The sequence below is a fragment of the Brachionichthys hirsutus genome, chromosome 13, assembly GCF_040956055.1.
Source record: "Brachionichthys hirsutus isolate HB-005 chromosome 13, CSIRO-AGI_Bhir_v1, whole genome shotgun sequence".
Taxonomy (NCBI): Eukaryota; Metazoa; Chordata; class Actinopteri; order Lophiiformes; family Brachionichthyidae; genus Brachionichthys; species Brachionichthys hirsutus.
The window spans coordinates 8,469,335-8,484,757 of record NC_090909.1 but is presented as its reverse complement, the minus strand read 5'-3'; the positions used below and the strand labels follow the sequence as shown (position 1 = coordinate 8,484,757).

The 15,423-nt window shown below is 40.0% G+C and overlaps 1 protein-coding gene across 1 annotated transcript; it reads right to left on the bottom strand.

The window, feature by feature from the left end:
- Nucleotides 1–191: 191 nt before the first annotated feature.
- Nucleotides 192–14,862, bottom strand: LOC137902825 (four and a half LIM domains protein 3-like). Its single transcript, XM_068746912.1, has 6 exons — nt 14,719–14,862; nt 5,132–5,310; nt 3,239–3,413; nt 2,202–2,371; nt 1,224–1,410; nt 192–810 (listed from the first exon to the last, which is right to left on the bottom strand). The coding sequence occupies exons 2-6, from the start codon at nt 5,285–5,287 to the stop codon at nt 659–661; spliced, it is 840 nt and encodes a 279-aa protein (XP_068603013.1). The 5' UTR covers nt 5,288–5,310; nt 14,719–14,862; the 3' UTR covers nt 192–658.
- Nucleotides 14,863–15,423: the final 561 nt, after the last annotated feature.

Sequence of the window (15,423 nt, the reverse complement as noted above, 5' to 3'; positions counted from 1 at the left end):
ACATGCAAACTCCTCACAGAAAGGCCCCAATTTGGATTTGAACCTGTGACCATCTTGCTGTGAGGCAACAGCGCTTAACACTGCGCCACCGTGCTGCCCATGGCATTGATATAGACCAATTTATGGACCTTTTTTTTTATCTGACCACAAATTCATCACTTTTTACATTTTTTAACATCTTTATTGCGTGTACATGTGTAAAGATCACTTTAAGCTTTAAAGAAAACAAAATGTATTTTCAGCAAATAGTTTTGTGCAGCAAGCAGTGGGGAAAAAAAGCTTTATGAGTTAGAAAGGCTTAAATGTGCCTGTAAAGCATAGCTGATAACATTCAAATTCGATTTTATCAAGCAGTCATGCAGAAATGGTACAGAATGGTGCATTACCACCTTTATGAACGAACAGTTTGAACATTTTAAGTATTTGATTTGCAAAATGTTGAAAAATAAGGAGTCATAGAGATGCATAACAGCATATTTATTCAGATTTTTTAATTTGCTCATTTCAAAAGCTGACAAGAGTTTTGAGTTGTCAATACTGAGCCTTGCATCAGCTTTGCACCGTGAGGGAATCGTGATATTGCAGAAGATATTGCTGGGTGCCAGCAGCGTTTCATAGTTTGCTGCACCTGGTGCAGGATATTGCAGGTGTGTGGCGGTCAGTCGTCATTATTGCAGTCCGTGCACAGAATCTGGCCACGGTCGGGAAAGAAGCCGGATCCCACCAGTGACACAGAACAGCGTGAGCACTTGAAGCACGGCTGGTGCCACTGCCGGTCCTCGAAAGAAACGTACTTCCCATCTCCAAACCCTGGGAGACACAAATGCAGCATGCCAGCAGCTAATGAAGGAGTGTTTCACATATGGTGGAAAACACGGGGAAAATAACAAGTTTGAAACAAAATTAAAATTGCATAAATGAGTTCAAACGTCTGACGTTCATGATGACCGTGAGAAAACTATTGCTGCTTTAGTTTATAGCTGTGGTCAAACTAGGAGAAACATTCCTCGTCTGTGAACCCTCACTGACAATGGCAATAAACTACTTCTGATTCTGATTCTGAAAAAAGTATCTAGCTTTAGTGTATCTCTGGGATATAAAGCTTATTTACCTGCACAAGTCTCCAAATATATTTTTCAACCAGTTCAGAGGTGAGCTAATCCTGAGTCACCTATAACCAAGTGTTGGTCATTGTATGAATTAAAGCTTTCCGGGTCACTGACCTGTGATGGCCGAGTTGCAGCCGGCACACTTTTTGGCATACATGGTGCTGAAACACTTGACACAGTACGGACTTTCTCCATGCGAGGTGAAGGGCTGGCCGGCCAGAGGAGCTTTGCAGCCGATGCAGAGGAAACATTCTTTGTGCCATACCTCATCCTTGTAGGTCACCCCTCCTTTAGTCAGAGCCTGGATGGATGGGCAAACAAAAACATTTAAAAACTAGAAAACGACAATCAGAGATTGCAGACCCTCGCCTCCAATAGACTATTCGATCTTGTGAGACAGTAAACAGGGCTTCCGGATCAGAGGGGCCAAACCTGCTCTAGCTTGCTGCGCCGGAACGTACTACAAGCCATCTTCTGGACTCTTTTTCCCATCATGCCATTTGTTTCCCCCCCTCTTAAAGTGACACTTTACAGCACAGGCACAATTCCAGATGTAAAAATAATTCTAGAATCTGGATCCAGATCCGGATCAACGCCATTCTCGGGGAGGACCGAGCCACGGACAGAAGTTTTTGTAGTAGTTTTTGAGTTATGCGATCGGACAGACAAACAGACAGACAGACAGACAAACAGACAAACATACAAACGCACCCAATTGCAATACCCTCGCCTCCTCTTCGGCGAGGGTAATCATTGTTTCCTGATTTGCTGATCATGTTTGCCATTTTAAAGGGCTGCAAGTTTGAAATCTGACTAATCTTTCTTTAGCAAGAAATCAGATGTATATTGTCGTGGCTTCAAAAATGAAAGAACTTGCTGAATTTTACTATTTTAATGTTAAATTTAATAGATTTGGGCGTGAGACTGACAGTTGAATAAAGATTGTCTATAGGCAATTGTGAATGTTTTCAGTATTTTGAATCATCATCTAATATATTAATGAATCCACAGATTCATCAGTGAGAAAATATGTTAAACCTAGTTTATCAATGTCACCATTGCCCGTAAAGCCGTATCGGAGGCCTTGTTCACCTTTTTGCAGTGGCTGCACTGAGGAGCAAACCTTCCCTCGTAGCATGGCACGCAGTAATAGTTGCTTTTGTCTGGGATGAAGGCTTCTGCACCGATCTGCTTCCCACAGCCGTGGCACATAAAACAATCCTCGTGCCACGTGGAGCCGTCGTACTCCAACATCTTCGATCCTGAGACACAGTGTGGGTGAAAGCGAGCAGACGAGCATGGAAACAGAGATGATTGTGGCCTGACAATTAGTCTGAGTGACAATCTGACAGTTCACATGAACACAAAGACCAGCTGTGATGCTAAACCTGAACAGCCCTCCTCCTTACATCAGATTATAATCGAAACAACCTGACAAACTATAACAAAGCAAGCACATGCTTCCCTTCATGGGCTAATAAAAGCGAAGGAGCCAGTTATGTTCACGAAATTGGATGTAAGATCCTCGAATCACTCTCCTTACTTTCTGATGTTTGGGACCTGAAATGCAGCCTGGAGGCCTAGCAGTGTTTTGAACTCGCCTCCACTTTAAAGATTATACTCTTTTTCCACAAGGTATCGCAGTTCCCAGATACTTATATGAAATATATGTAAAGGTTTTTGTCAAAACAGCAAACAGATGCTGCAGGATAGTGTCCCTCTTTTCGTTTCTGCATTCGCGCAGCTGCGTGCACGCAATGAATGTGCATGCATGTGCATTCGCCCAGAGCTGAAAGCCCTGCTGGGAGATATTTTTCACCAAAGCAAGGAAACTCTGTCACATCTAATCCATCACACCCCAGAAAACTAAAACTCATTCGCCACTTTACCCTCGCAAAGTCAGCGTGTGAATTCTCCAACCATATCTATCAGAATCAGAATCAGAATCAGAAGTAGTTTATTGACATTGTCAATGAGGGTTCACTGACTAGGAATGTTTCTCGGTGAAGGCGTGCTACATGTAACAGTAATGACTAATTCAGAAAACATACAAGTACAGACACATCACAAAACAGCAAGCCTGCTATAGAGAATATGTATAATATATATAAAGAGGAGAAAGTAATCACCTGGCATGACTATCTTGTCACAAGCTGAACATTTGGAGGAAAACTCGTTGCAGTAGCAGTCGCTGCAGACCAGCGCATCTCCCTGACTAGTGAAGGGTTCGTCTGCCAGAGAGCGGTCACAGCGGAAACAGCGAAAGCAGTGAGCGTGGTAATATCTGTTGTCATAGAAGAGCTCCTGAGGAGAAATGTTAGAGTTATTGTTGTATTTTCATTGTTTCGTTGTAGAGTTTTTTAAGATGGAGGTGACCACGAGTGTTTCTCTAGGTAGAGATCCCTTTGTCTCTAGGGGGCAGGGATCTATGTAAATACCTGGGACAACCTACTTTCACCGTGTGAATAAAAAGGCCGCGAGGTCTCGGGGGAGAGGTCTTTTGGTCGCAGCCGCTGGGCGAGCAGGGTCCCTCCTTACCGGTAAAGTATCGAAGTTTGTCTGCCTGATTCATTTTGTGTGCGTTTAATTATTTCTTACACAGTGTGTCGGGGAATAACCCCTACATAAGGAGACGGGAGCGTTGGAATCGGCGGGCAATGATTTAAAAACACTTTAAATGAAGGTGATGCTAGATTAAAAAAAAAAAAAAACATCACCTTAACACTACAGTTTATTTTGAGTCAAACATACATTGTAGAAAACAGTCTCCCAAAAAGAACAATTTGTACTTCCTTTAGCAAAGTCTTCTTCACTGCTTTGTAAATGTGTTCACATGAAAATGAAAGTATTTCTTAGTAAGCCGTTTTTAAATATTTATATCCCAAATAGGATCCACATGGCTTCAGGTGAATGCTACACACAGAGAGCAATTATCAAATGATGGATTGTTGGCTGTGGACTTACATGATCTGTTGGTAAGAAGAAATATGGATGTGTTATTAGTCCTCACAGGGATGTCCTGTCTTTTCTGTCTCACCCTCTGCTAGGAGGTCAGATGTCATGATCAACCATATGATTCAGTTTCCTGCTCAAGAAATAACTGGCTGTCTTGGGAGTTGAGGTTTCCCACTTCCTCTGACACCCTGCTGTCCTCCGAACAGAGAGCCAACAGAGGCACGAGAAAAGTGTTTTTGCAGTCTTTGTTATTATTTTCGTAACAAAAATCAGAATAACTCTTTCTGATTTAAGTTCCCGTTCATGGGCAGCGGGTGATAACGTAGGTTTGACACTGAAACAGAAGGAGGGAGTAGGATGAAGGATGAATGTTGTCTCATGTGGAGGAGGGATGGGCCAAAGCAACCAGGAGAATAATTTACAGCATGACTCCACACCGAGAGTCCAAGATTCATGGGATACTGATGGCCTCATGGCATCTAAGCGTGTCTCCATCAGCACGATATCACTTTCACAAAGTGCAGCTTTTTGGGGAACTTAAAATATGTGCTGTTGTGTAAGTACTGTAGGGTGACATTTTTCATGAGCAACAGCTGGTTTGTAAAAGCAGATGGAAAACTCGTCATCATGCCTTCATGGCATTCTGCAATGGGGAATTCTGTTGCCTAACAAAATTGTTAAAACTAATTTATGAATAGCATTACTATATTTTTTTATGTATTAAGCAGTGGTTTAGTATTCACATTCATAATGTGCAATGTTTAAAAGTTGTAGCTGGTTGAGTTAATTTATTGAATTTAACCAAAATGTTTGGATTCTGAGTCATATTTCACCCCATTGCTTTTGCCTGCGCCAGGTATTTTTCAAATCATCCTAATAACTGAGAAGAAAATAATAGTTTAAATTATTTTTAAATCTCCACATACATATAAATCATTAATCAGTATAAACCTGTAAAGAAATCATTGCTTTAAAAGAAATGAAAGGGGCTGCAAAGTACAATAAAATTAATGCAAAATAAATGTTGACATCTAAGACGATACAAGCGATTGGGAATTTTAACTCACCTTGGCATTAGGATCAATGATTTCTTTACATTGCTGGCAGGTGTTGGCATGCAGGCGGTTGTAGCAAGGGATGCAGTGAGGGTTGTTCTCCACCTGGATGTATTTGCATCCACAGAGGGACTCGTTGCAGTTTTTGCAGTTGAACTGGTCACTCATGATGTTTTCCTCTGGCTGTCCTCCTGTAAAACAGAGAATTTCTTAGCTACAGTTTAGCTTGCACTATCACCGGGAGGAGGAGGAGGAGGAGGAGGAGGAGGAGAGAGAGAGAGAGATTAGTAAAACAGCAAGAGAAAGCAGGATGGAGGGAGGCAGTTTTTAAACATGTTGAGGAATGAAGACCAGAGACAAAATTGTCAACGATGTGTTAAACAACATTAAAAACCATTAATGGTGCAGGATTATAAAATATATCAGATTCAAATTAAAAACAGTTTTAAAGATGTGACTTTTAAATTTTTCACAGAACACAGATTTCTGCAATCGAGGATCTGTTTTGACGCAAACATTCAGATGAAGGAGGTTGCCTTGGAAAAGGGCCAAGCCTCACAGGATCAGTGCATCAGAGAAGGCTGATCATTAAATAAATAAATGATGATGACGGCGCTAATTACAAGAGTGATTATGTGACAAACATAACCTTGGTAGCATTCACATAATTTGTGCATTTATGGCGTATGATGGAGGGTTGTGGTGTGGAGGGCCTGTGAGATAGAACAGGGTCGGGATAAGAAGGGTTTAAGTCAAATCTTTTGTGAGACAGAGCCAGATGAGTTGGGGTGAGAAGATAGCTAACAGAGGTAAAGCTGTGTTTATTCATCTCAGGAATAAGAAAGGTAGAAGACCAAGCACTGTACCCTGGGGAATGCCTTGGGAAAGAGGAGTGGTGGAGATGAACTGTGGTCTGAATGTGATTTTAGTCAGGAGATGGCAGTAAGAAGAATAAAGAGAGAGAGGAGAACCAGAATCTGAGAGGAGTTTGTTGATTTTTAAAAAGCGGTGAAACAGCCTTAGCGTAATTTACATTCGTATTTAGATTTATCTTCAGCATGCAAGAAATAGATAGTTTAACTCCATACAGCATACTGTAGTATATAGTATAATATTCTAAATGTTTCATATCCAGAGTCAAGCGTTCTGGTTAACTTATAGTATATAGTTCCAATCATGATATAACTGCTTCTCCTCTTTCATCATAACTCAAAAAATGCTAGTGAGAGCTTATAATGTTTGCTGCTCCCTCCCCCCTCATTCCAGCATGAAACCCCCTGTGGCAGTTCAGCCCAGAGAAGGAACAATAAAACAATATTAATTGTTTGGATCTGAACTGAAACAGCGATCTCTATTTCTGTGGCTCTCTTGAGGGGTTTTTCATCCGTGCTTGGCTTGAGTTTCCAGGGCAATACTACTCATTTGTCTAACTGTTTTTTTTTTAGTCCTTGAGTTCCTCCAAAATGCATAACTTTCCCGGTGCTTAAACTTAACTTAATATGCCACTAAGATTTTTTTTTATTGCTGCAAATGTTGTGTTCCCAAAATAATTATTGTGTTCTGGCATATTCTATGACCGCTGTGAACATTTGAGATGGATGATTACATCTGGCTTCATCTTTGCTTTTTAGCGTAAATCACTTTAAACAGAGTATTTGGCAGATTTGGCTACTTACTTTTCACTGAAAGTGTAGCTAAACATTTCTAAGAACATCTGGATCATCCTCAAAAAGGTGAATACTCTAAACTGAAAATTCATGCCATGGCTTTTTTTTTTTTTATCTCATCTCAGCATCATTCCCTCAAAAGAAGACACAATTTTATCAACTGGGCCATAGCAATTTATAAAAATCTTTCTTAAATCTCAGTTTCTTCCTTTTGAGGGAGCTCTTTATGTCAAAAATGAAAGGGACATTTTGTTTGTGGTATTATAGCAGCAAAAGAACAAACTTTAACCCTTTAAAATCCTGGACCATGAAGTAATTTCTGGAAAATAAGGTCGGAACCTTCTGACAAATTTGTAAAAAAAATAAAAAATAATAATTTTATGTAAGTGTTCCACTTTATATAACTTTTGCAAAATCAGGAATTTGTTTTTTTCAATGAAAATGCAGGTGCATGTGTTGACTTTTATCTATCAGCTTTTTCGGGGGTTTGGGGGATCAAACTTCAGAAATAGAACTCTAAAAATCCTGAAAGTGTATCAAATATGATACTTTTGACGATAAATGGTTAAAACCTCAACAGCCTTGTTCCAGGAATTATGAGCATGTTGTCAGTGCTTCCATTTGGGACAATCGGCACACACCACAGGACCGGATGCCGACATTATACTGTGAGCTCTACCGTTAGCTCGCCTCTGCTCTTTATGTTAGTTCTATTTGTAGAGTGATGCACAGTTTCGACATAAACCTGTGAACAAATACGTCTGTGGATTTTCTTCAATCATTAATTTTTTTGGAGGACACATTGCTGTTGTGTGCTTTTTTTTAATCTCTCTCTCTCTCTTTGAGCAAGTGCAGAAATCACAACAACTCATATCTCCAAAACATTCTAAATTGATAAATGGTACCGCGAAGTCCTGGGAAAACTGTGAAATAGATTTGGGCAAGAAAAGTACTTAAAAACCACAAGGCAAGCAAATAAATACAAATAAAAATACTCAGTTGGTCTGGTTTGGTCAAATGTAATCTCAAAAATCGAATCTACAACTGAGGAAATGTGTAGTTGTGAAAGTTCCGTGATGGATCAAGGAATGAGAAAAAGCTCCGATAGGCCCTCCTCTTCTCTGCGGTGGAAGACGTCACCAGCTTGATGAGACAACCCTGCCCTTGATGCAAGGCGCCCATACGGTCACCTGTCTTCTTGGTTTGTGATGGAGCTGGAATTAAACAAAAGCTTTCTGCTCCACAAAGCTGAGGCATACAGATATTGGGCTTCATGGTCTGGAGCCCTCCAAGCGCTTGCATCTGGTCTGCGAAGGAGTCATCTTGAAAGTCTAGTTTACATTCCCCATGTCTGTCTAAGATCAAACATTTTGCTTCTAACAACCAATGATGCAGCAATTTCAGATAAACATACAAAAGATAAACACAGTCTGTTCTCAGTCCTAAAAGCAGATACCAGCAGCAGAAACTCCCCGTCCTTCACGGCATGTTTGGAGACATTTTCTCTTTTCTATGCCATTTTCTGAGGGTGTCCCTCATGCTGTACATCCCTCCCTACAGATAGCAGAGCTGCTTCCTCTTCAAGGGCACCGAGAGGGGTCAGCGAAAACAAGGAGGAAAACAAAACGGAGATTAAACATGACATCCTATGTCTGTTTTCTCTCCGATTCGGAATCGGGGCAAATCAGCAGCGCTTCCCTCCAAAGAGTTTCAGGTTTCTATTCTCGTTCATCCATGTCTCCGGTGAATGCACGGATGTAAGAGCGGTTTTCCTTCCAGACGTAGTCTGTAGGTTGGAAGCTTAATGTTTGTCTTCCTGCAGTCGCAACATCTGTAAACACATTCTGTGGTCAACCAGCTGTTGTCTGTCTATTAGTCCAGCATTGTTCCCGTAGGTCAGGACAAGGCCGTCACAAGTATGACTACAACTTCAGAAAAACTACGAGCCACTAGCTTTATCTTAGCATAAATAAAAGCTTCTAGCATGGTTAAAGTGCAGAAGGGTGCTGACTTTATATTTTATATCTGCACAGTATTGTGACTCTCCGAAACGTAACAATATAAATTATGTTGTTACCTACGGATAACAAATATTCTATCATTTTAAAATACTAATTTATGCAATTAAAGAAAATAGATAAAAACTTAACCCCAGAGTGCAGTCAGAGAATCAAACTCTGACTATTAAAGCCATGGCATGCCGTGCTGTGCCTGTGATTGGCCTGGATGCTGATGACAATTCTCATTGAAAGTGCATCGACCACATGAGAAATGTCATTGTCATAAAAAGCGAAACAGAGGCAAAGCAGGGCAGACCGAAAACATTTAAGTGTGATCGATTCAATAATAATACCAGCAAAGGAAATTTAAGGAAAGTCAAAGAAATTCAATTCTGTCCCCGCCCATTTGACTGGATTACCCATGATGCATTTTAATGCCTCTAAAACCTCTGTTTGACTCACAGATAATCAACAACTCCTTCAGGAGGCGTTCACTGTCAGATGAAGGTGACCACACCTCGGAATACTTGTCACCCATGTTATCCTCCTTACCACAAGACAAGTCACCCATCCTAAGTCTCTCGCTCTCTCTCTCTCTCTCTCTCTCTCGCTCAGTAGCCCTTGATGAGTAGACGCATCCTTCTTCACCGCTACACCGTCTGTCACACAAGGAGATTTAGTCCCTTGGCTCTGAGAGCTTTGTAGCGGCAGCCAAATGGCAACAGTCTCGGGGATCAGCCACCGGCCTCCCGTCTCATGTCCCTTCATGGTTCGTTGCCGTTGCTTTACTCCTCAACAACCTGACAGTTTCTTACCACGGAGCCAGGAAACTACGCAAGCCGTGAGAGTCGCCGCTGGGTTTTCGTGTTTATTTTCCCAGTGCAGGAATTTAGACTGGTGTCTGAGGTTTACAAACCAGATTATTCCATGATGAAACGGCTGTCACATTTAATAACATCTAGTGGGACAAATATGTATGTAAGTGTTAAATCTGTGCTGGGCCTCAAAGCCTTAATTCAAGCTTTGGAAAACAACCTCGGCGCCTTTTTTTTTTGTGGTGACATTATTTAATTCGCTCTCAGATCAGTTGTGCATCCTCCTGAGATTTATTTTTATATTCTGTCAAATGCTTTAATTTACAATTAGTCATTTCTTGCTTTATACTATGAAAAATATTGAATGTTTGACCAGATAAATCCAGTTGAAAGCTGCCATCGTAGTCACATTATTTAACATTTAAAGTGTCATGCATTTGAGGTAGTTCATCATGAAGAGAGGGGAGAGGGAATTAAGTATAAATACTTTGTTACTGTACTTTTTCAGGTATCTATACTTTCATGGAGTATTGCTTTCAATGACAACGTTTTACTTTTACTCCCAACATTTTACATACGTAAATATTTGCACTTTCAACTCCTTATATTTCCAAGCAGGCTTCTTACTCTGCTCGATCATTTCTGTTTTGCATCATCACATGTTTGTCTGACATCCAAATTGATTTCAATCTCAACTGAAAATGACAAGATGACTTTCAGGCGCGTCCATCAGTTCATAGCACCGATGAAACAAGATGTTCGGTGCAATAAAACATGCAACAAGACACATGTGCAGGAAACCTGAAAGAAAAGGCCTGATGTCAATGAGGATTTCTTTAATTCATTAAACACCGAATAAAAGTTCTAAGCCTTTAAATGGTATGTAGTTTAGTCCACAAGGACTTGGCTTGGTGACTGGAGGGTGGCCGGTTCAAGTCCAGAGTGGATCAAAGTATAGAATGTGAACTGGTAGCTGGAGAGGTGTCAGTTTGCCTCCTGAGCACTGCTGAGGTACCCTTGAGCAAGGCACCTAACCCCACACGCTGCTCCTAGGGTGTGACTGGCCATCACTCCACCATCTATCCATTCGTTACATGTCTACAGGCAATTAATTGTGTGTGTTCTCTGGCCTGTATGTGTGTTTAATATACCAAGTGAAAGAGTAATTTCCTTGCCTTACTTTCATTTGGGTAAAGACAGTGTTAGTTAGGAAATGATAAACGGACCTGTATAGAAGGTGTGCTTTCGCCACCCTTATTCAAAAGTGAAATCGGACAGGAAGCGGAATTAATTATCCACTGTGCCACCGTGCTGCCCTTTTTTTTTTGTTAGAAATACTCAATTAGTTGCGACTGATTTGTGGTTACAAATACATGCAAACTTAATTCTGACCCATCCTCCTAACGTGATAAGGAAATGGTGTTAATCAGCCTAAGAGGAAGAATGCTGAAAGACTTGTCCCTCGCATACCTCGCAGCCACGCCAACACGTCTCTGCGAGTCGAGTCGAGTCACTTACTTACATCAAATGAAAGCTTTTCTATTGGTGCCTTATCTTACAATAAATGCTTTCTCTATTAACTCCTCCTCAAAGCCAAACACTGCGCATTCACATAAAGCAGGAAAGCTTGTCACAACTTTAGTTTATAATTGCCACCACACTTTACTGTTTATGCACCCTGAAATGGGTTCGGGTGGTTTCATGGCCTCAGACGTTCAGAACAGTCCAGATACTGTCTGACTCTTAGGCTGCATAACCTGAATTTAGGGAGGTGATTAAAACTTTGGCAATGGTGCAATACTCTTTTGAACTTGCTAACAACAGAGGAACCATGCCCTGATGGAAAAGTGTCACCTTGGTGGTTGCAGCTGCAAAGAGTTTCTAAAAGGACCAATGAGACCGATCACCCGAGGCTGTCAGACGACCAGGCTCCCTTTCATCGCTTCTGCAACGCCCCTGAATGAGGTGTGGCTTCCTGCAGATCACAAGGACCGGTTCAGCTGCACACACACACATAAATCCAAATGAAAACTTTCTGCTGTCGCTGATTAAAGAGATCGGATGGATTGTTGTTCTAAACAATGTTAATATATCCTTATGTGGCGTTTTGTCATTTTGGGTGCTTGATCATGCAAAATAGCTACGGAAATGATTTTGCTCTAAATTTATTTCAATGAGTTTTTTTGTATGTATCTTGAAATGTATTCTATTTTTTTTATTCACACTGAATTCAACGAAACAACAACAACTAGCATCAGCATCAGATACCATTTAGACTGCAGCATTATGGAATGAAGCCCCTTTTAAACAGAGCACTTCTGCTTTTGTTTTATGCGTCTCCAGCTGGTTGTTGTTTATCCAGTGGAACAATGTGGGCTGCAGCTATATTTTTAGGTCTGAGGCCGGCAACTAAACCAACAGTCAGACAACAAGTATACAAGTCGTCTTGTGACGACTTGATGCAATAGGTCCCATCATGAGATTAGATATTACTTTCACTATTGTTCTCCTATTTTTGTTGCTATATTTACTTATTGTTATAAGTGTAACTAGGAAGCAACAATGATGGATTATATTGCGCAAATTTCATTGCTGCATTTTTGATTATTGCTCTGACTATTGATTTCAACTCTATATAGTGAATTGTTGTATATTCAATGTGTGAGGTGCTGATTTAATTTAGTTTATTTTTTATTCAAGATTGCAGTCATTACTGCAGATATACAGTATAGTGAAACTATAAAGGCTGGTAAAATACACAAGCTGCTGAACAGTAACCTGTATTACTTCTGTTAGCATTGCTAATTAGCACTAATGGAAGTGTCATCCTTGCTGTAATGTCCAGAATAGTTAGTTCAATGTAATGCATCCAGCAGTTGTGGAGAATTTTCTATGTTTGTTACTTCAACGTTTGAGTGATAATAACATATTACCATCCAGGGCGAGGCACTAAAAGATACATTTAACATGGATTCACATTTTTTTTAATGTATAAAAAGAAATGAAACCAAGATTGTAATTGTGCGGTCATGAAGTCCCTCTAGTAAAGTTACTTTTGGCAGAGTTGTTGTTGTATTTGGAGGTGAACATGAACTGATTCAAATAAACAGTCAGCATGTTCTTCAAGACCAAAACAGATACACAAATAAACATTTTTTTCCCCCATCAGTCGCCAGCTTCCATCAGAGCAGTCAGGGCCTGATGTTTAACACTAGGTTTGTGATTTCTAAGCAACGGCTGTGCTTGTTGTTTCTGTTTACACATTTTCCCTTGGATTTAACCGATTCGGAATCAATAGAAAAGCCAAAGTTTTAGTTTAAATTGCTTAGTGACTATTTCTTGAAAGATTGAACAATTAAAAAAAAGGGTAACAATAAAAGCTAATGCACAAAATCTGACTTTTACACCTGCTTAAAGTGCAGATTTATTGCCATTTTAAATCATTTACAGCCGTAAACTAGTCCAAACAATTAGGGATTGTTTTCTCTGGGTCCTAAAGGAGTAGTTCAATATTTAAAATGTGCTTACTCGGTTTCTTACTTGGAGTTAAATGACAAAATTGTCATTAGTTTTATGTCTGTAAGGTGAAAACAAACCAAGAAAATGCTATAATTAGAAACTGGTTAGCTTAGCATAGCATAAAGGCAATACAAGACAAGAGACAGTGTCCAAACATGCCAAAATCCACAGATCACCGAATATCAATTATCATCTTAGATATTTGTTGAATTTGAGCCATTTATTTATTAAAACTATCGTCTGCGCCCAAAAATGTGAAACTCTTCTAAAACTTTTCCCACAATGTCCAACAGATCTACAGAAAATGAAATGTCTGGAATTACAACTTCAGCCATCTGTCCATCTGAGCCTTCATTCAGCTGTTCTATTTAGCCCTGGTTCCTCTCCAGTAATTGTGTACCAACCCAATGCAACAACTTTGGAGGAATGTGACTGTGGGCAAAACATGGCAAAATCATGTGGCGGTTATTCTGAGCAGAACAAAAAAAAGAAAAAGGCAAACAAAAAAGCATTTTCCTCCACCCTCTGTTTTCTAAAAACAGACAAAAGTCAGAAATTCCTCTCTGTATGAAACAAACAAAACAAAAAAAATGACCAGCCGACACACATGAGCCAGAGCTGCATTGTCTTAATGGATGTATTCATTTCACCAAAGTGAAGTGGGTTATAATGGTGGTATAGACATGTGTGGTGATGGAAACTATCAGCGGTCATGGAGTCATGACATCACTTAAATTTGACAACACTGAATAGCTTGTTGCCGTGTGGAAAAAGAGAAATACATGCACAACATATTTAACTTGCATTTCCAACACATTAAGTTCTTTTTTTTTCAGTAGATGAAACACTTTGAAAAGGAATAATTTCCTCAAAGGTCTCCTTGTTCTTCTCCTCATAAATGCTTTAGGAGCCTCATTCACAGTATATGTTTCTCTCTTTGGACCCTCTTCAGGCCCCCAGCCCCCAACAACATCCACTATTTCCTCACTCTAAAGAAAGAACATCCTCTCGGCCCCATCCTGAGTGTGGGGCTCAAATATTTGGTGTGAAAGCATTCACTTCTGTCATGATTAACATGCAGTCTGTAAAGTTGTTTTATTTGTTCCCAATAAGACACTATTTATCAATTACGGAGTAATTATGTCTCTATTTTTGATTTTGGACGCTTATGTCCATTTAGGTTGTGAAAAATACCTCAGGTACATGTTTTAGGTTAGTTTAGTACTAGGAATGGTGACTAATTATTGACACACTGATGCGGTACTTTTACTGATAAAGAAATTGTTTCATCAACTAATAAGGAACTTTTTAGCAATAATCAACACAATAAAGGAAATAATGTATTAAAGCAATTTTTAAAACATCCTTGTGTCAAATGGAGAGGGAGAAATGATCAAAATGTGATATGACGCGCCAATAATGCGTCATGGTGCAGCAGGTGAGGACAGGTGAATGTCTGTGAACACCTCCCTGCGTCTATGAACTGCTGCCGACAACAAATACGAGCTCACCACAACTCACTTTGAACTCACCTTTTCACCTTTTAAGCGACACCTAAGCCGAAAGTCAATTTGTAAATCACATGAAGGGAAACGAACCTGTATTTGCGCATCACCTGCGCGTCTGGAGATGCTCTCCGGAGACTTGTCTGTGCAGGATCTCTGCTGTCTGCGCTCCTCTGTTCTGCGCTATAATGCGACAGATCATTAAATATTCCCCGTGGACTCCTGCGAGCTGACAAGTGACGGGTTTCCACTGACTGAAGCGTCTGAGTCTGGAGCGTAAAACCAAACCATCGCTGCGATTGCCGCCCCTTTCTGCCTCTGCCGGTTTTTTCCACGCCCTCTGTCTTTCACCTTGTGGGAAATTCGAGCTGAAAGAAGGTGGACTCACTGTGCGTTTATGGGTTTATAATTTATTCCCTATTTTAAAACATAGACTGAAAGTTGCAGTTGCTGATGTAAGTAAACCACTGAAATATCTCTCTGGAGAATTTACATTATTATCTTGTGAAAGAATCAGTGTCAAAGAATGTTTATTTTAAACGGTGGCATCTGGTTGCAGTATTGTGTTAAAAATCAGTTGGAGACTATACTGTGCAGTATAACAGTATATTTTGATTACATTTGTTTTAAATTGTTCCCCACGTGTGATAAACAGCTTCAAGGACTTATGAGGTATCTTAAAATATTTGTAGACTAACTATAGTATTATTATTATATGTTAATAATAATATTTATTCACATATTTTACAAGCCCAAATACACATGCACATCATTAACACTTAATAAATGATCAAATCG

Coding starts and splice junctions, on each gene's coding strand:
- LOC137902825 (XM_068746912.1), bottom strand. CDS start 5,287: ATGAGTGACCAGTTCAACTGCAAAAACTGCAACGAGTCCCTCTGTGGA. Junction 1,411..2,201: donor AGTGCAGCCACTGCAAAAAG/GTGAACAAGGCC, acceptor CCATCCATCCAG/GCTCTGACTAAAGGAGGGGT. Junction 811..1,223: donor CTGCAACTCGGCCATCACAG/GTCAGTGACCCG, acceptor TGTGTCTCCCAG/GGTTTGGAGATGGGAAGTAC.